Source organism: Triturus cristatus, chromosome 5_1 (genome assembly GCF_964204655.1).
Source record: "Triturus cristatus chromosome 5_1, aTriCri1.1, whole genome shotgun sequence".
Classification (NCBI taxonomy): Eukaryota; Metazoa; Chordata; class Amphibia; order Caudata; family Salamandridae; genus Triturus; species Triturus cristatus.
In genome coordinates this window covers 783,830,577-783,856,845 of record NC_140587.1, presented here as the reverse complement: position 1 = coordinate 783,856,845, position 26,269 = coordinate 783,830,577, and the positions used below count along the sequence as shown (strand labels likewise).

The 26,269-nt window shown below is 44.8% G+C and overlaps 1 protein-coding gene across 1 annotated transcript in view; it reads right to left on the bottom strand.

Annotated features, from left to right (window-relative positions):
• USP14 (ubiquitin specific peptidase 14) overlaps window positions 1-26,269 on the bottom strand; it is a 301,022-nt gene that overhangs the window by 140,494 nt on the left and 134,259 nt on the right. The window contains exons 11-12 of the mRNA XM_085605800.1: window positions 25,227-25,292; window positions 5,299-5,391 (exon numbers count right to left, since the gene is read on the bottom strand). Coding sequence (XP_085461926.1) covers window positions 5,299-5,391; window positions 25,227-25,292 — 159 coding nt within the window. The remainder of the gene's footprint in view (window positions 1-5,298; window positions 5,392-25,226; window positions 25,293-26,269) is intronic.

Here is a 26,269-nt window from a genome sequence, read left to right as displayed (position 1 = left end):
TGGCTGGACTGGAAGATTTCAGTGCCGCCTACCTGGATGACATAGCAGTGTTCAGCACCAGTTGGGAAGAACATCTGCGTCACTTCTGGGAAGTGTTGATGGTACTGCGGAGAGCAGGCTTCACGATCAAGGAGAGTAAGTGCCAGATCGAGCAGGGTTCCATGGTGTACTTGGGACACCAGGTTGGGAGCAGTCAGGTGGTGCCCCTACAGCCCAAGATTGAGACCATCCTGGCTTGGGACCCCCCACCAAGACCCAGACAGAGGTGAGAGCCTTTTTAGGACTCACCGGGTACCACAGGAGGTTTGGCAAGGGGTAAGGCAGCATTGTTGCACCCTTGACAGAGCGGACTTCCAGGAAGCAGCCCAAGAAAGTGAACTGGACTGACACCTGTCAAAGCTTTTGATGCCCTGCAGACTGCCATGTGCAAGGCGCCGTTGCTCCTGGCACCCAACTTCTCAAAAGAGTTTATTGTCCAAACAGACGCTTCAGAGCATGGTGTAGGGGCTGTTCTTTCACAGATAAACGAGGCGGGCCTAGACCAACCTGTAGCCTTCATCAGTAGGAGGTTACTTCCACGGGAACAGAGGTGGAGTGCAATTGAGCGAGAGGCATTTGCTGTGGTCTGTGCACTGAAAAAGTTGAGACCATACTTGTTTGGGACTCACTTCCAGGTTCAGACAGACCACAGGCCCCTCAGATGGTTGATGCAGATGAGGGGTGAGAATCCAAAGCTGTTGGGGTGGTCCATTACCCTACAGGGGATGGCCTTCACGGTGAAACACCGCGCTGGTACAGAACACGCCAATGTTGGTCTGTCCAGATTTTTCTGCCTTAGTGATGCGAACTACCCAGATGTAGCGTAGTTCTCCCCACAGCTGGAGGGGACACGTGTTAGACCTGGCAGCATTGGTGTGGATCTCCCTTCCATTTTTTCCACTGTTTCCTCCTATGGTTTTGCTGGTCTAGATGCTCTGGACACTTTGCCACTGCTAATCAGTGCCAAAGCGCAAGTGCTCCCTATTGTAAAGTATTGTAAGGGATTAGTGACTCCATGATTGGCTTATTTGGTTTACTTGTCAGACCCTAGTACAGTGCACCGCGAGTGCCCAGGGCCTGTAAATCAAATGCTGCTGGTGGGCTTGCAGCAATGATTGTGCCACCCACTGGAGCAGCTTGTAACCTATGGCAGAGCCTGTGTGCAGTCTGGGCCTGCCATGTCGACTTGGCCAGTGTACACACTTGCCAGTCTCCAAACCTTCCCTTTTCTACATGTTAGCCACCCCTAAGGTAGGCCCAAGGTACTCCCATGGGCACGGTGCATTGTATGTATGTGAAAGGAAGGACATGCCCTGATGTGTGAGGCATGTCCTGATAGTGAATTACAGCCAATTTTGTTTTTCACTATTGCAAGGCTACCTGTTCCCATCGGCCAGAATGGGCAGTTTGATTATAACAGCTTACAATCCTAACTGACCCAGGGAACACAGTAGAAATTAGAGTTTAGTATGCCTGAACTCAGAATGATAAAATACATATTTTAGCGAAGTTGGTTTCAACATTCTGTGTTTGAAAATACCACTTTTAGAAAGTAGGTATTTTCTTACCTCCCTTTGACACGGTCGACCATTCTATCTTGGCCGACCGTGTCAGACAGACTGGTGTTCAAGAGACAGCAGCTCATTGGCTCACCTCTTTTTTGGAGGACCACTCACAGGCTGTTCGTCAGGGACAGTTTCTGGCGCCTTCACGCAACACCACCTGTGGTGTCCCTCAGGGCTCGGCCCTCTCCCCTCACCTGTTTAACCTCTATATGGCGCCCCCGATCCAGTCTCTCAAAGACAGGAATGTGTTGGTCTTCAACTATGCAGACGACCTGCAGCTTATCCTCAGAGTCGACAACTCGCGTAGCTCTGTAACTGACTTCCAGGCTACCATGCTATACATCCAAAACTGGATGGACCTTAACCATCTCAAATTAAACCCTGGTAAAACAGAGATAGTTCTCACCGGGGACAGCCATAAATACTGGGGCCCTCACTATTGGCCACCTGAGCTTGGTCCCCCTCCCCTTTACATCGGCTAAAACCTTAGGAGTCTCTCTTGACAGTGACCTCGCTCTGAAAACTCAGTACGGCGCGGTTGTGTCCAAATGTTTTTTCCAAATGCGTAAAATTAGGAAAATACATCGCCTCCTCACTCATGATGCTCTGACTCAGGCCATGATAGCCACAGTTCTATCTCACCTGGACTATGCCAATTCTGTGTACTTAGGTATGCCACTTTACCTACTGAGACGATTGCAGATGGTCCAGAACCATGCAGCCCGACTGGTCTATCGACAACCTAAATGGCATTCAGCAACCCCTCTGTTGAAGAAATTGCATTGGCTTCCCATCTCTCAGCGCTGTGCCTTTAAAACGGTGTGCCTCATTTTTAAATCCCTGCATGGCATCAGTCCTGAGATTATTAACAGTTTGATACTTAGGCATACCCCCCTTACGCAATCTCAGGTCTGCCCATCTCTCACTTCTCTCGGTCCCGGCATTCAAACGGGTACGTCAAGGAGGCTGCAGATTTGCCACCCTTGCCCCCAAACTGTGGAACTCCTTCCCGCTGGAAATACGATCTTGCACAGACCTCCTGCATTTCAGGAAAACCCTGAAAACATGGCTATTTGCACAGGGCTAGCTTCTATGTTTTCTCTGACAGCTTTCAGAGCCTTAGCGCCATGAAGCCACCCGGCGTACGTGCACTCTACAAATTTTTATTAACATTACCTAACCATCCAGCCTGCCTCTGCTAGGTTTGTGTATTCCCTGTCTGGTTTGTGAGTGACAGTCTGGGGTGGCTCCAGGAGTCAGGGTGAGTCAGCACTAGGCTGAATAGACCCATCAGCATTGTGAGTGGTGTAAGGAGTAGCACCTGGGCCTGAATAGGGCTTTGCCTGCCTTCCACAATGCTGGCTCCACCTCCTGTGGTGCGTCTGATGACCCTGGCTCCTACTGACAAGGGAAGAAGTTGTGCACTGGCAGAGTGCACCCAGAACTAGTTTGGACTAGGTCCAGACACTCTCTGCCTTCATAGACAAAGGATGTCTGTGTATAAAATGGGGGACCAAGACCCCCAGAACTTTAGATCACTTCTGGGAATCAAGACAAACCTTTGCTGAGGAGAAGAACCAGGACTTGAACTGTGCTTGCCTCCTGCCTGAAGTCTAGGGGATACAAGACTTCACCACCAGCTCCCCCTTGAATTCCCTTGCTGGGAATTGAAGTGCCTGCTGTTGTGCTGGGCATTCTAAGAGACTGCGTGTCACTGGGAGTTGGAAGCACGACTCAAAGAAGAAGCGTGTCGCCGCTGCAGCAGTTGTCGTCGCATCGCCGAGCAAGCGTGCTGATGCGGTCACCATCGCGTCACTGAGGTGCGTCGCCTCACCGGAGAAGCGTGCCGCCGCCGCAGAGTTGGTCATCGCATCACCGGAGAAGCGTGTTGCAGGGTCTGTCGCGGCTCAGAAGTTCACCGAGTCACCGCACGGCCATCGGGCATGCACACATCGCATCTACGTTGCCGTACCATAACCAAGACGCCATTTTGTCGCATCGCACCGGAGCGTCATCGCATCAGATCGCAGTAAGAAACAGGCGTGTCAACTCCCCTGTGCAGCAGTAAGGAAGCGAGCCTCAACTCCCCTGCGCAGCAGTAAGGAACCAACACATCCACTCCCCTGAGTGTAAGGAACGGCGCATCACCTTCTCTGCGACCCTTTTGTTTGTTTTGAGTTACGCATCCCAGGTACTTTGAGAGTAAAGTGTTGCAGTTACAATCTAAAGTGAAATAAGCTATTTCTACCATTTTAAATACTTGTTTTGATTACAGTATTGTGGATTTTTGTCATTTGGTCTTGTGTCAAGTCTAGTAAAGATTACTTATTTTTCTAAACTGGTGTGGTGTCCATTTTTAGAGTTTTCACTATTACTGTACGTGTTCACAAATGCTTTACATACTGCCTCTGAGATAAGCCTGTCTGCTCATGCCAAGCTACCAAGGGGGTGAGCAGGGGTTATTTTTGAAGTGTAGCCCCTTACCCTGACTAGAAGCGAGGGTCCCTATTTGAACAAAGGTGTATACCATTGCCAACTAGAGATCCCCAAATCGAACAGGCCAGGGGGAAGATATAGGGTTTAGGGAGAGGTGTGGCACAGCAGCCAGGGCAGCTGACTCCGGAGCGCAAGGGTCACAATTCGAACCCCAGCCCCGGCGGCAGCTCAGCACCATGTGACTCTTGTCAATAGCTCACTTAATCTCTCCGATGGCCCCCAGCGCCCTGAGACCCTTAGGGGTGAGTAGTTTGACCTTTACAAATACTGGATTTATTTATATAGTGCAGTGGAAAGGCAGAGGCAAATGTGGTTTTAAAGAAGAGAGTAACACTTAAAACCCTTTACTCTGTAACCCTAGATAACATTCCGATATCTGGCACAACGATACAGAACCGATCACGTCAAGCAATCTGTTAACAGTAAAGAGAGAAAAAAAAGTGGCGCGTGGACAATGCAGGCTATAGGATATAAGTACTTGTGAGAGTTTATGTTGTCATATATAGCCCGAATATCCCCCATGGTGTATTCACAAAAAAAGAAAAAACACAACAACAACATTTAAGTTTTCTTTGAACACTCTTTTGGAAAAATCTATCCAGGTTCCCTAATGCTCCTGGAAGATTTTGTTGATGTGTATGTTATCCGATAAGCATGAGATGTGGGGTTGTCTTATGTGTCTGCAGTCCCTTCCTGGATGCTATAAATTAGTGCCTCTGATCGGGACTGTATTGCCACTGCAAGCATCATGCTAAGGAGCTAGGACTGGGTTTACTTATTCTCAGGAATTTACAGCAAAAGAACAATGAGAGGTCTTGAGCCTCAGTGTGACGTCTATGTGTGCCAAGAACTGCATTGCTTTTCTTAAATTTATTTCATCTTTCGCCCACTCTTTCAATCGACCACAAAATGTCCATGTAGACCTTTTCAAATGATGACCTCCCATGTGTGCACTACAAATGTCAAAATGGATTATATTGCACCTATAAACAACACACCATATTCTGCCATATCAGACTGAATGACATCTTACATTAATTTTTTTAATTTTCTTCCATGGTTCATATCCACTTAATTAAGCATGAAGCGAAAAAGATAACACCGTGCCTCATACATAACATTTGGAGAATGGATGACAAAAGCAAAAACGTTCAAGATGGATTGCTGTAAGAAAGGCTTGCAGAAATAAATTACTTACCTTAAGGACTTTGGCATTTACAGACTCCTTCTCTTTGTAGAAGAAGCGCACCATTTGAATGGTAAGGTAGGCAGGTAGGCGGCGTATTTTGTTCTGAAAAATAATTTTAAGTGATTTAGAGAACCCTCCAAGATTTTGAAATCATGTTTCACTTCAACATGAAAATCTAAAGCACAATTATTTTGTTTGCAAATTCACAGAATTGAGAACGAAATTTCATGGTAGGATCGGTTTGAAAAGCGTGCAAAAAAGGTAAACATTGCTTCCTGGGACTAAGCTACAAAATCTGATCATCAATATGAACTGGCTACAAATTGAGGGGAAAACAGATCAATTTCATTGCATTTCCTAAATGCCAAGTCATCTTTTGTTAAGTTGGAGGTGGTCAGGAAGACCATTTGACAATGTGGATATTAGCATACAATACTCAGCCATCCTGCAGTGTATAAGCTGCAGCATCTTAGTCAATTTAGGACAGGATGAGTGAAGGCAAGTGCCACACCGGTTTGGACAAGTTGATTTTATACTGAAAGAAAGTTGGACACTGTTCATGAAGCTTTTGATATTACAAAGTAATCTAAAATGTACCTAATGCTCCAACAGATGCTTGTGTGGGTCTCCGAAAACTGAGGAGATTAACATGAAAGTTATTTTATACAAGCTACAATTTTTGACTGAAGTAAAACAGAATTGCTAAGTTAAGGCAATCTGCATAATATAAGCTCAACAGAACAAGAGAGACCCCACTAGTTGAATGATGTGTGACCGCTCTAGGTAGGAAGTGGTGGAGCTGAAAAAAACATCTGGGTCATTGAACAAGATTAAAAAAAGACCTAATTAGAGAGAAACAACAAACTAGGTGGCTTATCCCCTTTTCCATCTTTAAATGCATAATTATTGGGTTTTACCTTGGAACTTCCAGGATATGATGAATAGTCATCAACAGGATAGTAAAATTGTGAATATACTACTTAAACTCACTCAAGAAAATCACCCACTACCACCTAGCAATTTTTGCACAGTGGTTCAAGAATTAGTTACTGGGTCTTCCGCAATTCTCACGGGCCCCTCAAAAAGCCATGCTGGTCTCTCATGGCAGTTAAACCTCGGCAAAGTAAAACATTTAACCATGTTCTCTTAATCAATGCATTAGATTGGCTGCTTTTTTGTCCCACATACAGAACTCGTCAGCTGAAAAAACACATACGTTTTATATTTGAATGTTCTGTCTTAATAGTGCACTTTAAAGGACATATGGCATGATTCATGTTTACTCGACATTATTAGAAAATGTTTTATCGACTATTTTTATTATGTATGTATTCTGATAATTTATCGAAGCTACAATAAACTTTAACTTTGAAATCACTGACACCGCTAAAGTCTCCTCTTAGTTCCAGTTCTCCTCCCTCTTCCAATCCACTCCTCACCACCAATTTACGATATATATGTAATGATTTGGTCTCAGTTCCCATCAGAATGTTTTCTTTTTAAAGGATGGATGCCCCTTCGAGACATGAATGAGCTTTAAAATGAGTACAGAAAATTAAATACATTCATGGTGATACATTCAAACTTAGTCACAACAAAGAGGTAAACCAATAAACTGGGAAAGAGAAGGAAATCAAACCATCATGAATATCTGATTTACTTTGGATGAAGGCAACAGATATTCAAATATGTGGATCAAGTGGAAATTCAATTAATGACTCACTGAGAAGAGATTTGAGGGGTGAATTACTCATGCTGCATCTGTGGTTTGTTTAGAGAACATAATGTAAAAATATTGCATTTTACAAAGTGATCCCTTTTAGGGTGGTCACCTCCAGTTTTTTCACTTCTTCAGGATTCACCTGCTGGTAATCTTGAACACTAACACTGCGCTGGCCCCTAAAGCATGTTGAAATTGGCTTAAACCTGATTGAAACATTTACCTTTCCTATAAGGCTGTAGCCTAAAGTACAGAAGTACACCCATAGCATGGAAATGTACATGCCATTTCTAGACTGCATGCATCACCTATTGTGCCATCCACTACTGTAGCAGTGAGGACGTGGCTTCAGGCCTACCGTGTAGTTTCTGGCATCAACAGCTTACACCCTGCTACACAGACCTGTAAAAATCACCCTTTTATAGGTAGGAAAACTTGATTTTAAATATTAAATACATAACCCCTAACTGCACCTTGATGCCCACAAAACATAAAAGTGGAACATGTGTGGCATTAGAAATGGCATGTTGTCCCAGTGACTATGCCCAAAATGGCATAACTACTGGCCAGGCTGTAGTTGCACATTTGAAAAGTCAAAGTATAGATTATACACTTAATCTGTAACTTTTTACGTACAACAGCTACAGACTTCATTTAAAGACCAATTTTTATATCTAATAACAATCTAATGTAATGGCGAAATCAGATTTTTACTAAATAAATTGGAAATGTAATTTTCCAAAAGTTACCTTTATCCTGCCTGAAGATGCTTGGAGGTTCATTTGCACTGGCTCTCCAGAAACTCTACAGCATGTACTTGGCCTGAATTAGGTGTGATGGAGGTGTGAAAACTGCTCCCAGAGCAGAGACAATGGAATAGGAGTGAGGAGGTATTTTCTTCCCTTAGTAGAAAGACCAGCTGGGGTGGGCCCAGAAAGGAATGGTTTCTTACCTGTAATTCCAGTTCTCTCTCAGAGGAATCTCCATTAATGTCATCAGCACTAAATACTCCTGCCCACGTGCAGGGATCCCAGAGCACGTTTTCATAGGATGTCTTCTTAAGTGTAGAGGTTTGCCTTTCTTCAGGAAGGCCTCTAGAAACACTTAAGACAAGAACATTGTGCAGCCTATAAGGAAGGCTATTTTGGCCAAATTCTTCAGATTGCACTTGAAAGAGGGTAAGGAACACCCATGTATATGTTCGTTTAAAGCCAAATACTTAGTAGAAAGTTGGCATTTCTTTCACAAACCTTTTTTGTAAAAGAAGAAAGATGAAGGATAGGACAATGCAGCCATATAGGCTGACATTATGAGAGTGTAAAAAAAGGGTCTGTGACTTAAAGGGCCCAGAGACGACCATGGTACCATCATGCCCAGCAGGTGCAGTTGCTTCAGTTCTTTTTGGCGAGATGTGGCAGTATCAGATAGAGCCAATAATTTCCTCTGTCATCTCCACCAGTGAAGCAAGAAGACTGCGTGTGACTTTAATGAGATTCCCCTGAGAAAGAACTGGGATTACAGACAAGAAACCATTCCTTCCCTCTCAGAGAATCTCCACTGATGGTCATAAGCACTGAATAGAATAGCAAGCCAACCCTAACAAGAGCGGTGGAAAAGACAGATTAACAACCAAATACATTTTTCTGGGAGACCTATCCTACTTGAGCATCTGTTCTAGCATCTGAGTCCAAACAATGTTTGGTAAAAGTGTAAACAGACCTCCACGTAGCCGCTTTACATATTTCAGCTAAAGGAACATTTCTCATAAAAGCAGCCATAGCCCCTTTCCCACTAGCAGAGTGAGCTTTAAATCTACTGGCAAAACCTTATTAGTTTTCTGGTAGCATAATAGGATGCAAGATACTATCCATCAGGAGATGGACTGTTAGGACCTGGCTAGACCTGTATGGGCAGTGCCACAGTTTACAAAAAATTGTTCTGACTTGTGTAGGTCTCTTGTTTCGTCCAGATAAATCTTCAAGACTCGCCTAACGTTTAAGGAATGGAGAGTCCTTTCAGCAGGTGGAAGGATGCTGAAAGAAAGTAGGCAAGGAAATAGTCTGATTTGCCTGAAAATCAAAAATGACTTTAGAAAGGAATTTTGGGCGAGTCCTCATCACTACATTATTGGAATAAAAAATTGAATATTGTTCGTGAGATCACAATGCCTGGATTTCACTCACCATACGTGTGTCAATGATTGCTATGAGGAAAGCCATTTTCCAGAGAGATTTGCAAGGTCGATTTGTGAATGGACTCAAAAGGGTCCTGCACGAGGCGTGAGAGGACTATATTGAGCTCTCGGGGATGAGAAGGACGCCTAATAGGAGGGAAAACCTTTCAACCCTTCTTAAAAACATCCTTGATAACGGGGAATTTTGAAAGAAGGGGTCTGTGAAGGACATTTTCTGTAGGTAGCTGCCAAATTAACTTTTATGGAAGAGAACTGTAAGCCGGATTTCGCCAAATGAAGTAAATATGGAAGCATTAAATCTTCTTGGCAGGTTGTGGGGTCCACGTTCTTGTTAGAACACCAAATGCAAAATCTTTCATTTGAATGAACTAGTTGAATGTCGTTTGGCCTCCTTGGAAATGTTCATGCATTTTGTGGAAGGTTCAGGAGTCCATACTGAATTAGCTCAGGAGTCATGCTGCCAAATTCAACAAGGAGAGGTTGGGGTGAACCATCTGGCATCCGAATTTCATGAGAAGATCCCTTCTGCATGGCAACTTGAGATGTGGACGCTCTGACCAGTAAAGAAGATCTGTCAACCACAACTGACATGGCCACTCCGGAGTAATCAAGATCATTCTAGCCCTCAAAATGACAGTTTGATGAGAACCGACGTGATCAGGGGTATCGGAGGAAAGGCGAGAAATTTGCCAGACCAGTCGATCTATAAGGCATTCCCCAGTGTCCCTGGTAGGAAGAATCACAAGGCAAAGCCTGGGCATTTTATTTCTACAGTGGCGAATAAAGTCAATGTGCAGAGAGCCCCAGTCTGAAGGTGTTCTGTACGACGTCGTCATGAAGGGCTAATTTGTGGTTTTACTGCAGGACTCTACTTAAGGAGTCTGCTTGAACATTTTGAACACCTGGGAGATGAGTTGCGGTGATCTGCAGGTCTCTGGCTATGAGTCACTTCCAAATTGTCTAGATCTTTTGAGATATAGGTCTGGAACTCCATCCCCCCTGCTTGTTGAGGTAGTACATAGTTGTTGTGTTGTCTGTCTGAACAAGCAGGGAGTGAGTCTTGAAGGACTGGAGAAAAGCCAGTGAGTAGCCCAAGGAGATTGATATAGTAGGTCATCGCTCTCGGTGACCATGTTCTTTGGATTTGGAGGTGATCTATGTGTGTTCCCCACCCTAGCAACAAGGCATCCGTTACTATGGTCTGGAAAGGGCCATCCTGATGAAATGGCATCCCTTGTAGCAGATTTGTGAGAGAGAACCACCATTTCAGAGACTGTTTTGCATTTGGAGGGGGGAGAGCGTGATCTTGCCCTCCCAACTGTTAGTGAGTTGATCCCACTGATCCTCGAGACATTCTTGAAGAGGACGCATGTGAAGACGGAGATTGTGAATGAAAGTTAGAAAGATACACAAAGTCATCGAGTCAAGGAGAGAGGACACTGATCTCACTGTGGGTTGAGAGACTTTCATCAGAGAGTGAGACTTCGGACAGATTGTTAAGTCTCTCCTTCGAAGGACACAGTCTTGCTTGAACGGTGATGGAGGCCCCACCTAATGTAGAGCGTTGGACTGGAGCAGACGATTTGCTGTGATTGATATGCAGCCCTAATCTTTTGAGAAGACTGCTTGTCGACTAGTAATGCAGTTGAGCTTCTTGAAGCGTTGATGCCTTGATAATCCAGTCATCTAGATAAGGGTAGATGAAAACTCAGTGGTTTCTGAGGTGGGCAGGTACCACTGCCATACTGTAGGAAAGTATATCTGCTTTCATGGTTACTCCCACTTTTTACTGGGGTCAGTATGATTTTTTGACCAGTGACTGGGATCCTGCTAATAAGGACCCCAGTCACTGTGCTTCCTCCCTAAATGGACTACGGTAAGTACTTCTGTACCTCCATATTTGGCCACTGGTGTATCCTTCTAAGTCCCTAGTATATGGTTCTAAGGTACCCAGGGCATAGGTACACCAGGGGTCTCCCATGGGCTGCAGCACGTATTGTGCCACCCATGAGAGACCACTCAAACTGTGACTAAAGCACTGCCATTGCAGCCTGTGTAAGTTAGTTCTAGCACCACTTACAACATATATAAATTTTCTTATATCGGAGTTCACTACACTTAAAACCTTTAAGTCGCCCCCAAGACAGGCCTTTCAATTCTGAAAGCAGGGTTATACGTGGGAGGGTGCCCCAGCATGACTAGGACACCCTTACAAATCCCAGAGTCAATTCTCCAGGCTTTGTAAGCGCAGCCTGCAATTGTGATACATTGTGGCTATCCGTCATTAAGCGATTGCCAACTATATAGTGACTGTGCCGAACCTGGGCATGTTTGGTATCAAATATGTTGGAAGCATACCTCAACACCGTTACCGGTGTTGGAGGTATGATTCCATGCACTGGGGGGCTCCTCCGGGAACCCCCCCCCCCCGTACTCCCGGTAACAGCCTTTCAGGGTCTGCCTGCAATCTACTGCTGCTGTAGACCCCAGACATTATTCTGCCCTCCTGCTGCTAAGCTGAGCTTGAGCAGGGAGAAGGTAGAACAATAGGTTTCCTGTCACAGTAAGGTGTGACCTCCTCTCAGACAGGACTTGGTGTATTGGGCTGGGGTAGAGGTGCCTACCAGCGCCAACAGACTGCAAGGAGGGCAGCAAAAGGGCCCTTCAAAGCATACTCCAGTTTGAGCCAGTTCAGGGAACCCTTGGCTCCTGCTCTGGCGCGAAACCGGACAAAGGACATGGGAGTATCCTCCCCTCTGTCCAGCCCCTCCTTAGTCGTAATAACCCATTTCCTAGGGTATTTAAGGGCTTACCTGTATGTGGGTCCTCAGATTTGTCATGGGACAAGACTTAAACCGGAAACCACGTCACTCTTCAACCATTGGGCACTTGGACTTTGCCTGGAAATGAGACTGCATCAAGGAAGACTCCTGCCGCTCCTGGTCTCGCTGTTCTGCAAGTCTTTTTCATCGTCTGAGTCTGTGCTTCGTCCAGGAACTCCAACAGACCTGTGGACATCAATTACACCCAAAGTAATCTACCTTGGAGTGAAGGAGTCACTGCATCTGCAGGCACATCAACAAAGCAGACCGGTCTGCTGCTCCGGATATCCCTAAGACTTTGAAAGGCTCAGCAACACAGGTGGTGGTTCTGCAACTCCCTCGAGGTCTGACCTATCCTCTCCGCAAGTGCTGGTATCGAACCCCTGTGCATCACGCCCACTCGCCGTTGCCAAGGCTTGTTGGCGCTGCACTCCAGAGATCTTTGGGCAACAAGAAGCTCCAGCATCTCTTCCTGCAAAGCTGCTCATGGTCCTCTTGCAACTCCTTTGCCTTCGGCCTGTGGGTCCTCTCGAGGGTCTTCTTTTGCTACAGTGTGCTCCACTGCTTGCTCGGAGCCTGCTCTAACTCTCCTGCACTTGTTGAGTTTCTTGGACCTTGCTAGTCCCAACGTTACTCCATTGTTTTCCACTTCTGTTGCTGCTGCCAAGGCTTGTAGGTGCTCCTGCCGGAAACCGACTCCCTGGTTCTCGACTTCCGATGTGGGACAACCTGTTAACGGCTCCTGGGCTTCCACAGAGACCCCTGGTCCTCACAGCTGCAGCGACAAGGCCACCATCACCACTCCTGCATCTTCCGTCATCGGTGGTCATTGCTCTTCCATGCCTCCTAGTCACCTCAGAATGACAGACTCAGTCTCCTCTGCTTGCAGATTCTTCTCTTCAAGAATCCACCCTTGGATTAACCGGACTCTTGTACAGTCTTCACCAGCGACATCTTTGCTAAAGTCCTCCATTGTGGTCTATGGCGGTTTCGGATGTCAATTTTCACCTATGCGCCCGATTCCCTATTGTAGGTATCCTGGTTCCTGGGCTATCCATATATGGGGTGACTATCCAACCTTCTGTCTTCAAAGGGATTTTTTTAAAGGTACACTGGGAAGGGTCCTTCTTCAAAACTGCAACCGCGACTTCCCCGTTGACTTCCATTGAGTACGCGGCTGTGTTTCCACTCTGCAGACAGACTCCGTGGGCTTCCTGTGTACTTACCTTGGGTGGTTCCATGTGTCCCCAGCTCCTCTGAGTCTTCTGGTCCAAATCCAGACTTGGGTCGCAGTTCACATTCCACTTTCTTAGTATATGGTTTGGTCTCCCCCTGGAGACCACTGTGTATTGTGCTTACTTACCTGTTTACAATTGAAGATTGTGTGTATTTGTGTTGATATTTCCGGGTAGGAGAATAATAAATAGACATATCTTTATAAATACACTGTGTGGTTCAATTTCATTTAACATACACTACATGATTAGATCTGGTAAATCAAGCTGCTTTACACTCCTTCTGGACTAAGCCTGAAGGCTGCTCTCCCTAGCTACCACTTGGGAGCGCTTTCTATGGTTGTCTAAGACCACTAAAATCACCATAAAGGTTGTCTGGATTAGTGCAAGGTGTTTCACTTAAATAATTGTGCACATAAACTAAGCCAGCCTCCTACACATTCGCTTTGAGTACGTTCTGGTTGCTTACTTGAAGACAAATGGAAGCACTCTGTACTGGTAATTATAGTAACCCACGACAAATGTCAAGAATTGGCGATGCTAGAATTTGTGATGGTTTTTGGCTATGGTATATGAAAGTACACATCTTGGAGGTCTACCGAACAGAGCCAGTCTCCCTGAAGTAGCCAGGAATAGCTGTGATGCAGTGCCAGCATTCAAAATTTCTTGTCAAATCCACTTTTTGGCCAGTTTCAAAATCGAGAACGGGTCTGAACTAGTTTTGGGGATTTTTTTTTTCCAGCAGAAGATAGAGGGAATAAATCCCTGTTCCCCGTTGTTTGGGAGGAACCGTCTCCACCGCATGCTTCTGCAGAAGGATGCTTACTTCTGAGCACAGCATCTGTAAGTGGTGATAGGATGGTTTTGGTGGAATGTTCGGAGGAGGATTGGTGAACTTGAGACAATATCTATCTGAACAATAATTATTACCCAGACGTCTTGTGATGGATTGCCATGATAAATGATAAATACTTCCCCCCTACCAGAGTTAGTAACAGAAGGAAGGGAATAAGAGATTCATGGTTTAGAGCCTGCTGTAAGCAACTCCAACCAATTCCAATAAATGGAAGGTTAAGGATCAGTTGCTGGGATTCATGTTTCAGGGCCTTGAGACAGAGCCATGAATGCCTTCGCAAGCCCATCCCAGTGACAGTACTCATGGGTTGCTTGTAAGGTTGAATCAGCTGCAGCACTGATGATCTGGTTAGAGACCATCATACCCTCGTTGACCACTTCAAGGAAAGTCCTCTCTCTGGTCTCTCAGGAAGTTGTCAGCAAATTTCAGCAAGGATACCCACAAGGCCGTGCTGTACCTGCCCACAAGAGCAGATGCACTTGCTGCCTTCATGGTGGTCGTTACATAAAGGGTAGACCCAATGGTACTGGGACCTGGGTATAATGCAGTACAGTGAGGGATGGTCCCAGTAAACACTATTTTAGGAAAAGAAAAACATGAACAAATATTCACAATATGTAAAAAAACAATACATACAGAGAATGACTGAGCAGTGTAATTTAATCACACCCTCGTTTTCACAAATACATGAAGAACACATTTAAATATATTGACATTGTGCCCAGAAGGAAGAAAGGGGGTATAGGATAAGTGGGTGATTTGTGTGAGGATGGAGTGTCGTGAAAGGACAAGAGAATTGGTGCAGTAAACTGATTCTCATTAAAACGTACAGGGTAGGCTTATTATTTTGCCACTGTTGCATATTAAATTACATAGTTATTACTAGCCAAGCTGCATAGTAAAACACAGTAGAAGAATATCCGTTGTTTAAAGGCTGGCTTAGAGAGAAGAGTCGACGTTTCGACCCAAGAATTATGTAGGTTACTGTCCACCTTACAAGGGGGTCTTCCTCAGGACTGTGGAAGGGGAGTGGGCACCTAGGTTATAAGTGAAATAGTATTAGGGACGGTAGTCTCAATGGAGTCATTAAAACTTAAAAACATGAACTAATGGCCAAAAGTCCTCCAATTTACCATAAAGGACCGAATCTTGAAGGAATCGGGCACTGGGGATCCGACGAAAAGAGCACAGCAACTGTAAGTTGTAGTATGAATATAAGCCCCTTCCATTAATGGCACATGGGCAACCGTCCAAAATTGGACAAATCTATAATAGTGGCAACTTGCACACTTACACTCATAAGATCGAATCAAACATGTCCCATCAGGGCTATATGAATTAAACCAGCCGTAAACATCAGCTAGGGCCATTGTATTGTGAATCTAAAAACAATTCGTGGAAGGATTAGCGTATACCAACCAAAATTAAAGGAAACCTGTCAAAATCTAAAAAGCGTTGGAAATGGACCACCACCCAACAAGTCAAAATGTAACATCAGGATTACCTGCTCTGATCCCAAACGTGTGTCCCACGAGGGCACTCAATCTGGGAAAAGAGCGAAAATTAATTAGCAAAATCAATCGCGTTGTGAGCGATTGAAAATATAGCAGATTTGAAGGATATAAACTCACCGCTCCTCGGTGGTCTTGAATAAATCAGGGAGAGGTTAGGTCGCGTGGAGCAGGACCTGGAGTTACAATCGCAAGCGTCAGGTCAAGATGAGGACACCAATTATACTAACTCAAGCGAGATTGGATCTGAAGTGCTGGCAGCTCTCGCACACGGGAAACGAGGGAAAGGAGCAGCTCTCTCGGCTTTAAAGACGCGTACGGGTATCGCGTCATGATATGCACGTCACGCTAGCAGACGCTAGATGCTGTGAAAACCGCATCATAGCGAGGCCGTCAAGGTCATGGAAAGAAACAATACACTTAGTCTGATAACGTCACGTCTGGAAATATGCTTGTCTAAATAAAAGATCTCTGGGAAATGGCATAGCTTGTAGATGTATCAAGAATATACCCGCTATTTAAAGCATGGAGGGACATTCTAAAGCCCATTTAATCAGTCCTGCACGTAACCTCACAAACCGCTATTTAAAGCATGGAAGGACATTCTGAAGCCAGTTTGATCAATAATGCACGTAGCCACACATTCAGGATTCAGTATCTTAAACCATAGTTATTAAATGGGTCTATATCAATTAGGTCACATGTTAAGTTCAAAAGGTTACATATTCCAATTGTCAACAGTAGGGTACATAACTAACAGGTGGATAGGCATTATATGGTGGGTAAGAATTGTGTTAATGCATATATATGTAAACATTTACGACGGTCATGAACAAAATCCATTATGACAAACTGAATGTATCACATAATAATCGTTGCAACAGACCCATTCCGGAATAGACAAGGACTGAATAATGGTATACACAGCTCGGCCCTCATTCTGATGTAAGGCATGCTAGCTGAGCATGGCTAGAATCTTGTTCATTAAGTCCATTATTGATGGAGTCCAGACGTGTCATCCATTTGCCCTCGCTTATATTAAGGATCAATCCCATGTTACCCCCTCTAGGGCCCATGGTCACTTTCTCAAGCACAACCCACACGAGTTCCTCAGGTCCGTGGTTCGCCGTCTTAAAGTGATCCACCAATGGTGCCCCTTGCACAGCACATCTTATTCTGCTGCAATGTTGCAGTATTCGTACTTTGATCTTTTGCTGGGTTTGACCCACATAGAGGAGTCCACATGGACACCTAATACAGTAGATTACGTTACTGGTATTGCAATTGGTAAACTACTTCAAGTCAATGGTATTTTGTTCTTGTACAAATCTTAGCTTGGACGGTCATCTTACAGGCTTTACACTGCCGCACTTAAAATGGCCAAGTGTCACTGGTAGGTTCCAAAGAGTTTGTAAGAGAGGTGTTGCTGGACTCTCAAGAAAAGAACGGACCACATGATCTCTTACGCTCTTCGCTTTCCTACAAGAATGCATGGATAGGTTAGGTTGTTCAATATCATCCGATATCAGACTCCAATGTCTATTTATTATCTTCCTAATGGCATTACTCTGGGTTCAGTACGTAGTCACACAGATCATCCTTTGAAGGCTAGTGTCACTCCTATCCTTTACAGTCAATAGGCCTTCACGCGGACTGAACCAAGCCCGCTTTCTGGCTTTATCAATCGTTTGGGGTAGCCTCGCTCTAGTAAACGTTTACTCAAGTCATCAGACTCCATTATATAATCCTCTTTTCTCAAGCAGTTCCTGTGAATCCGTAGGCATTGTCCCACAGAAAGATCATCTCTTAGACCACAGGGGTGATTATATCGTAGGAGAGAGTTTAGCTAAATTGGAGGACTTTTGGCCATTAGTTCATGTTTTTAAGTTTTAATGTCTCCATTGAGACTACCGTCCCTAATACGATTTCACTTATACCCTAGGCACCCACTCCCCTTTCACAGTCCTGAGGAAGACCCCCTTGTAAGGTGGACGATAACCTACATAATTCTGGGGTAGAAACGTCAACACTTCTCTTTAAGCCAGCCTTTAAACAACGGATATTCTTCTACTGTGTTTTACTATGCAGCTTGGCTAGTAATAACTATGTAATTTAATATGCAACAGTGGCAAAATAATAAGCCTACCTTGTACGTTTAGTGAGAATCAATTTACTGCACCAATTCTCTTGTCCTTTCACTACACTCCATCCTCACACAAAATCACCCACTTATCCTATACCCCCTTCCCTCCTTCTGGGCACAATGTCAATATATTTAAATGTGTTCATGTATTTGTGAAAACGAGAGCGTGATTAAATAACACTGCTCAGTCATTCTCTGTATGTATTGTTTTTTGACATTTTGTGAGTATTTGTTCATGTTTTTCTTTTGCTAAAATAGGGTTTACTGGGATCATCCCTCACTGTACTGCGTTCATGGTGGTGGCAACTGAACTGCATGCCTTTCGCCCCACTGGATGAGAGACAACCACCTTCAGCTCAACGGTGACAAAACAGAGCTTTTGATGTTTGGTAATCATCACCCCGAATGGTCCCACTTATGGTGGCCCAAACATTGGGGTCTTGTCCCACTCCGGTTGAGTCCGCAAGAAACCTTGGTGTCATAGTTGACACAAATCTATCTTTCAACCTTTAGGTTAATAGGACTGTTTCTTCTTGTTTTGGGATCATAAAAACCTTTAGAAAGATATTCCCATTTCTTTCCCTTGGCGCTCAGAAGCAAGCTGCTGTATCACTAATTCTATCAAAGTTGGATAATTGTAATGCCCTTCTTTTCGAATCTAACAGGACTTGCGTTAATAAACTCCAGCTGGTACAGAATGAGACAGCAAGATCGGTATTAGACATTCCTAAATACCATTCTATCTTGGCTGCAATCAATAATTTGCATTGGCTTCCAGCACGGAAATGAATTCTATTTAAAGCCTTATGTATTGTGCATAAGGCAATACACAATTTATAACCAGAGGGAATCAGGAACATCTTCCACCAGTATGTCCCGATCAGACAATTACGATCAGCCAATAAAAATCGGTTGGGTGTTCCAAGATACAGAAGAAGATCAAAATGGGAAGGAAGAGCTTTCTCAGTCGCAGCGGCCAATCTTTGGAACACTCTTCATTTATCTATATCCGGCTTAAAGCTACATCTTCCCTTTCGCAAGGCCTTGAAGGCCTGGCTTTTTGCGTTGGAAATATGATCCCTCATACTCCGCTCCTATCAGATGGCTGTAATCGTATCCCCTAGACACCTAAGAGTATTTGTTCGCGCTATATAAATGATTCATTCAGTCATTCGTTCATTCACCCACATGGCCGCGCCGTACCTGCCCAGAAGAGCCGATGCACTTGCTGCCTTCATGGTGGTGGCAACTGTACTGCATACTTTTCGCCCCTCTGAATCCAGAATTCCTTGTCTGGTGGATCAGTAGATGGAGTTGTAGAATGGTGGTTTTTTCCCCACCCGGATAACCACAGAATCCGGAGGAAGGTTGGAGCAGAGAAAAAGGGGATCCTACTCTGAATGTATTTCTTTTGAAGGTTTGGCGATAGCTGGAGAAAGGAACAAGTCCATTGCTGGTTCCAACAGACCTGAAACCAAAAGCAGGAAAGGCCTGGATGCTCATCTGTGGTAAAGCGTTTTAAAGATGACAGATGTTGATGGTGTAGAAGTGGACATCAGAATGTTATTTTTGCAGCATGTTTCACCAGGAGCTCCTAAAAGGTGTTGACCTCATCCACAGGAGAAATCAGCAGTTGGGGAGAATCCGAACATGTGGGGAGAATCTGAACACTTTGGAGAGGTTCTACCTGCGCTTTAAGAATAAGTGGAATAGTAGGCTGAAGGGTAACTTGACCTTGAACGTGACCTAGTCCTGGACGCATGATGACTATGACAGCATCTGGGAGGATGGTCTAGATGAAGAAAGCCGGGACCTGTGGCGATGTCTGGAGTAGCACAAATGATGGCAAGATTTGGAACGAGTTAGTCGTGGAGAAATTAGAGGCCTTGGAGGAGGGGCTTCCATGGCCTGTGGTTGAGGAATTGGCGGTGGTGGAGGAGGCGGTGTTAAAGGAGAAAATGGAGGCAGAGGAGTAGGAGAGTCTGGCAACACCACAGGAGCAGAAGGAGAGTATACCCAGGAGTATTTAGAGTTCGGGGATGATAAAATGCACTTTTTTGGATTTTTCCATATGCCTAGATGGTCTTGACAGTGAGACACTCCTTGACATCGAACTTCTTCTGTCCCTTGATGGGGTCGTTACTTTTGACGTTAACCTACCTAGCCTTGACATGTATCCAGTCCTCTACGGAGAACAAGTTCGAATGGTACCTTGTCTCGACATCGATCCTCTCAACATCGATCTGGAAAGATATAGTTTTTAGGCTGTTCTTCTCTTTTTGGACCTTCCACGCCTGGAGTTCTCTGAGGAAAGTGGAAGTGCCCTGGTAGACAATGACCCTCTCCTCTCTCTCTGGATGTCCCACCTTCTGACTGCGCCTGGAGAACTTCCTGCAGTGTTGACATTTGTCAGGAACATGGCTCTCAAGAAGGTAAATGATGCAGACATCATGAGGGTCTTACGTGGCCTTCTTTCTCCCACAGGCAGACCACTCGTATAAAAAGGATGCCGTTTTATTTGACTAAATGCCAAAAATTCCTGACAGAAAACAAACGAAACAGTTGAAAACCGTTGAGTGAAACACTTGACACAAAAATCTATGTGAGAGTGTTAGGATCTTGGAGCACTGAGCGCAGCCTTTTTGGCTTTTTATCTTGTCACCAGGAGCCGGGAAAAGGAACTGAATCAACTGCCATCTGCTAGGCTTGATAGGATACTGATGGTCTCCGGGCCCTTAAAGGTACAGACGCGGTTTTTACACTCGCATAATGGCAGCCTATAGGGCTAAAATGTTCTTCTATTCTTCATCTGTCAACTTTTACAAACAAAAAAAAAAAGGGCTTGTGAAAGATAAGCTTTCTACTAGAGTTTTTGGCTTTAAAAAGGGTCACATCCAAAAAGACTGCTACTGCTTTTTAGAGAGGGTCTAAATGGTGCAGTCTGGGCGCGACTGGAGGCAGACTGTGATGGAGCCCAGATTAGATACAACAAATAGATTAGTCTTTTTGAAAGTCTGGGAGTCAAACGTTTTCAAGTCTCAAAGCAGAAAGGGACTTATTCACTTTTTTAGAAGAAAAACCCTCCCTGAGCTGACCACAGCTGAAAATGTGGCTGGATACTTGAAGTAGGTTGATCCCACAGGAGCTTTGAGGACTTCTTGCTGAAAAGTTTCTCAGTCCCAGAGGAGAAGGGGAAAGACGAAGCTGAAATGTCTGATTCTGTGGAACTGCTGGTTTGATACTTTTTCCTGCAGGTCCTCTTAAGCTCTAGAACTCTGGATGAAAAGTTTTTAAAAGTTTCCAAACTTTTTTCTGGTGCCCAAACAATCATTGGTGTACACTTCAAAGACTCCCAGGACCTAAGTGGAGAGTACATATAGACTTTCAGGTTGTCAGGAAGAGGCCAACAGCAAAGTCCAGCCGAGTTTCTGCTGAACATGTCCAGAAAAAGCCCGCTTGCGTCCCTGTAGGCACTCGGGTGGCCAGCCAATTGACCCTTGGAGTCCATATCTTTGTCTTTGGTACAAGAAGGAGAAAGTCCAGTCCAACAGTGTTCCTCCCAGGTGAGACAGCAGGTTCCGTACTCTTCTGATCTTCTGCAGGTCCAGTAAGTGTTCTAAGGAAGTGCCTTGGGGTGCCACATATATGCACACCACCAGTTAGTGGGTAGGGTGAATCATGGACACTCCCTAACCAATGGAGTAAGAGTTCTGGGGGGCAACCATACCTTGTTTTTCAGCAGTTCCAGCTTGCCCTACTGCAAGCAATCCCACAGTGCCCCCTGCTCTCAAATCCAAGATTGGAAAACCCTTCTCCCTTTATGCAGAGCCTGTGTGCCACCCACAGGTGTGGTCAGGGTAATGAGCAGTACCCTCCTCTGTGGTCATTCAAACCCTGTTATGGGGGGTACCTTTCCTCCTACTGGGTTAGGTGCCAGCCTGACTGCGGGGACAAAAGCTGTGGCCTTTCTGGGTGTCACATTTACTTGTTACAGGGCAGGACTCTTAGAAGTAACTTTAGTTCTCTCTGAGCAGATTTCTTGATGGTCATAAGCACTGAATACTCTAACCCACGTGCGGGGGATCTCGGAGCACTTTTTCATAGAAGGTCTTAAGTGTAGGTGTTCAGGAAGGCCTGTAGAAACACAGAAAGAGACTGGACCCTAATACTATCCAAAGCCTCTAGGGTGTCAAGAAAGGCCAGGTTTGAGCTGCTCCAGTACAACACACTTTACACAACTTACCTAAGCGCCAGCAAACTCAGCAAAATGTATGGGCTCCCTACCACAGAATATGTCAGATGTAGATGAATGGTGCAAACATAACACACATTTTGTGGAATTGACCTAGAGACTAGGAAGAACTGCTGCTCTAATTTACACAATATGCTTATTAAATTTCTTAGTCTCCAGTTTGATGATGTCCTAAATGTGTGCAAAGATCCACCAGAGAGGTGAGGGTGTCTAAAATAAGCAGCAGTGCTTGTCATGATGACCAAGTTATTCAGCTGGCTTTGAAGATGGTGCAGCCCGGAAATCAAACTCGTTTTATTTTTTTTGTTAAGAGCGTTTTGTTTTAAAAAAACTAGTTCCTTTGAACAATGGCAATAAGCGCCATTTTACACTTTTTTTTAACTCTCAAATAGGTTTACTTATTTTGTTTGACAGTGGATGTTCATGCAGCTTCAGGACACTTCACAGTTCATCCTGTGACACAGCTGTGCTCGTCGCAGATCGCTCCCATGGTTCTGCCCGTCAGCTGTTGCATTGATACGGACGTGTGCACTTCCATGATTAACTGCTAGGCCAATAAAGATGCTTTTCACTTCACTCACAGCAGACAGCGGGTGCAGGCTGACAGGGAGAGTCAGAGAAAAGTGAAGATGTTTGTCTGCTCAGTTTCAGCTCAGACTCATTGTAGGTGAATAATGTGGGGTCAACCCACTTTGCTGGTGTATGGGCCAAGTGCAAATTTAGGCCCTGCGCAACAGTGGATGCGTGCAGGGAGCGTGGCCAACCGTAGAGTAAGATGGCCGTTTTATGAAGCGGCTCATGTAACTCGCCGAACGAATCCACTAACATACTCTGTATAATCCATTAGTCGTGACGAGAAAGCTCGTTAGCTGTGACCTACTCATCGTGGGGATGGCAAGAATATCCCTATTGTGACTTGACATTGCTTTTGCAGCGGACGAAGAGGTGGGATCCTGTGCCACGAGGCGTTAACTGCGACCTCACTTACTTCCACAGCGTGTGAAGGGAACAAGCATGATGTGGTGCAGTGTACACGCAAAGTCGAGTGGCCTCCTGCTACTGGCGGCCTTCAGAACCAGCTGCAGTGAGCTGGCGGTGACTGAGGCGGCCACTTGATATACAACCAGACAAGTGAGGCTCCCCACTATATGCTGTGGGCATGCGGGGCCTTTTACTGACGCTTAGGCTTGGCTGAGCTCAAACAGCGCATTCCCTATTGGTGCTCTGGGCTCTCCCGCACAGGCCCCCGCGGTGAGTCTCCTTGGCTCATGCAGACCACAGGGCCTCCTATGAACAATTTACCTCATTCCCTAAGACCAAAGTGATGGCTGCAAATGTCTCCCTACTCATTGTTCTTCCCATGCCACCAGCAATCTCAGATAACAATTTGTGCTTTATAAAAACTGGAAAAAAATAAGCTTCCTGGTGGGGGCGAACTTTTAACATTCAACAATAGTTTCCAGCTTCCAAAGGGCAAAGGGGCTTTTATTTCAAGACTAGAGCCACAAATGCAACATTTTGTTTGTAGGGAATTGTGACAGGCATTTAATAGTACCTGCATTTTAGCAGTTTTAATGGTATGAGATCAAACATTTATAGGTAGCTGGGACAGCAGATCATTTGGGGAAAATTACCATTTCCATTTCTGAAACAATGTTTTGACCAGCAGTTCATGTAAATGTAATTGTACTTGTAAAGCGCACTGTGACTCCATGGAGTATCCTGGCGCTGAAGACCGCTGGGGAACCCGTCCTGGTTTTCCCTGTGAGATGGTCCCTTTCTGGGTATCTCCAAGGTGAAACCAGGCATCCCCGGCGTCTGTGGGGGGCCGTTGTAGAGATGAGGCAAGCTTAATGCCCAGAGTTGCCGAGTGTGTTCCTGGTTAGAGTAGGTACCGAGGCGAGAATTATCGAGTCCGTTTTGACCCTGGTCCACGACCCTGCCGCGTCGGGAATTGAACCCTGGTCCCTGGCCGATTCTCTGCCTACGGGTCTGCCGCCTCTAACCAGTGAGCCACACCTCTCCATTAATTATCCAACGACTTCATATAACAGGGTGCAAGGGAAATCAGTTTGCCACAATTAAACTTTAACAGTGATTCAGGGTCTTGCAGAATGTAACTCTCTCTTAATCTGCTCTTGCCAGTTTAGCAGGTTTTAGGGGCATCTTATTTAGGCATGGCACTGTCCCAGAGAGCAGACTAAGAACCAATACTCCCCATCCTTTGCGTTCCCCCAGCTGCTTCCAGTTACCTATGCCTGGCTGCTGGCAAGGAGTGTGTCTGAGGATCAATCTGGTGCCATCCAGAAGCCGTTTTTGTCACTATAACTATATGGCTGCTGGACATTTCTTTGTCGTAGCGATACATGTTAACTGATTCCCTTCCATTTGATCTTGGGGGGTGAAAACTGGCTTCTGAATAGTTTTATTTCATGGTTACTTTTAGGTTGCTATCTCACCCGTAAGTACAATGGGACTAGAGAAACAGACAGCAATACTTACACCACTAGAGTGGGAAAATATGTTGTGCATGGGTACAGTATATAACGACTAGGAGGTGATTCAGGCAGCTCAGGGTCTGAAATAGGTAGGGCTGCAATTGTTCATAAACTGCCATGCCTTTGGAGGAGAAAATTTGTGGTAGGAAGCGGATAGGAATATTCATTTGGAGGATTGAGGAGTCCTATTGGGGACATCTGGGGCATATACTGGATACAAATGATGCTACCGATTACGGGACACAGATTTAACCCCTTCAGTGCCCATGACGAGATGGTCTCGTCATGGGCCGCGGTTGCGCTGTGCCCATGACGAGACCATCTCGTCATGAACTCCGCCCGCTAATAGAAAGCCCGGCACAGGGCGGGGAAAGGGCGGGGCACGCAAGAGGATAAGAGTAGAGATTGGGGGAGGAAAGGAGAGTATGAGTGAGCAAAGTTACTAATACATGCGCTCTGTTAGCTCATAAAGATGATGCTGCTAAATGTCAATACAAGGACTGCATGGGGGCCAGGGCAAAACACTTAACATTACATCAGAGCTAAAATGTTCACATTATCTATACAAATAGGGTTTTTTAGCTATCAAGGAACACATATAAGTGACTACTGGGAGCCTCAACGAAAACATGTTAAAGTCCCAACTGTAAATCTTGAATACAGAGAACACAATTACTTTACTTTAAAAATACAAAATATTGCTTACAGATTTGATGTACAAAGCATTTCTTTGCAATGAAGGAGAATGTTTTGTTATATCTTCTTGAAGACGCTGAAAAAAATAAAAATAAAACTTTGTTATGAAAGTTTGCTGGACAGGGGACACAGAGCAAGGGACATATTCCTGATGAGCACCTGCTTACACTAAAATGGCACCAACACAGTGACTGAATTAGCAACAAAGTACTATGAAAAAAAGGTTAAAGAAAGCAGAGTTTTAAAGAGACTTGCTTCAGAAAAAATCCTCAATTAAAACCAACTGGTTACTCGCAAGTGCATGGATTTGCAATTAAGTTAGAAAATAAATGTACACTTTAATTTGATTTCTTAACACAGAAGCTGCTTTTCTCAGCACTCTTATATAAGCATCAGATGAGGTTTCTTAAACAAGGTTGTGTATGCACATGCCTATTTTCAAGCTGAAATCACTAGAAAGAGGCAGAAGTTAAAGGTTAACTTGGCTTATGTGTGCCTAGATTCAGTCAGCCAAAAATGCACTACAGAAAACTTTTTTTTTTTTTTTTTCACACACCAAGTCAATGTCAGGAACCAAAATAAAAAGCTATTAAAATAGAGATATCAAATATTTAGACACCAAACTGTAGATCTTCTCTCAAACTAGAGACCTTTAAATGTAGCTGCAAAACTAAGAAAATCACAAGGGAACAAATGAAAGCACTTAGTGTGAACAATGCACTTTCATGGCAATAAGACAGATGCACCTCCGTAAGAGATACTTTTACTATCATGTTCTGACCTCTTGTACCCACATGCAAAGAACATGAGCAAAGCACCTCAGGCACATTTCAGCCTAAAGCTATCACACTACACCCCGTGCCAGACATAGTGGTACCTCAGGCAATAGGGTGTAGCAAAATGGATACCTATGAGGAGGATATGGATGAAAGAGAACAAGTGGCAAGTTGGAAGACTCAATCCAGTCCTCCAAGTGAACCGGTAAGAGGGATCCCTAGAGATATCCCACCATTTGTTGAGGTATTAATTTTTATTCCCCATCAGTGAAGAATA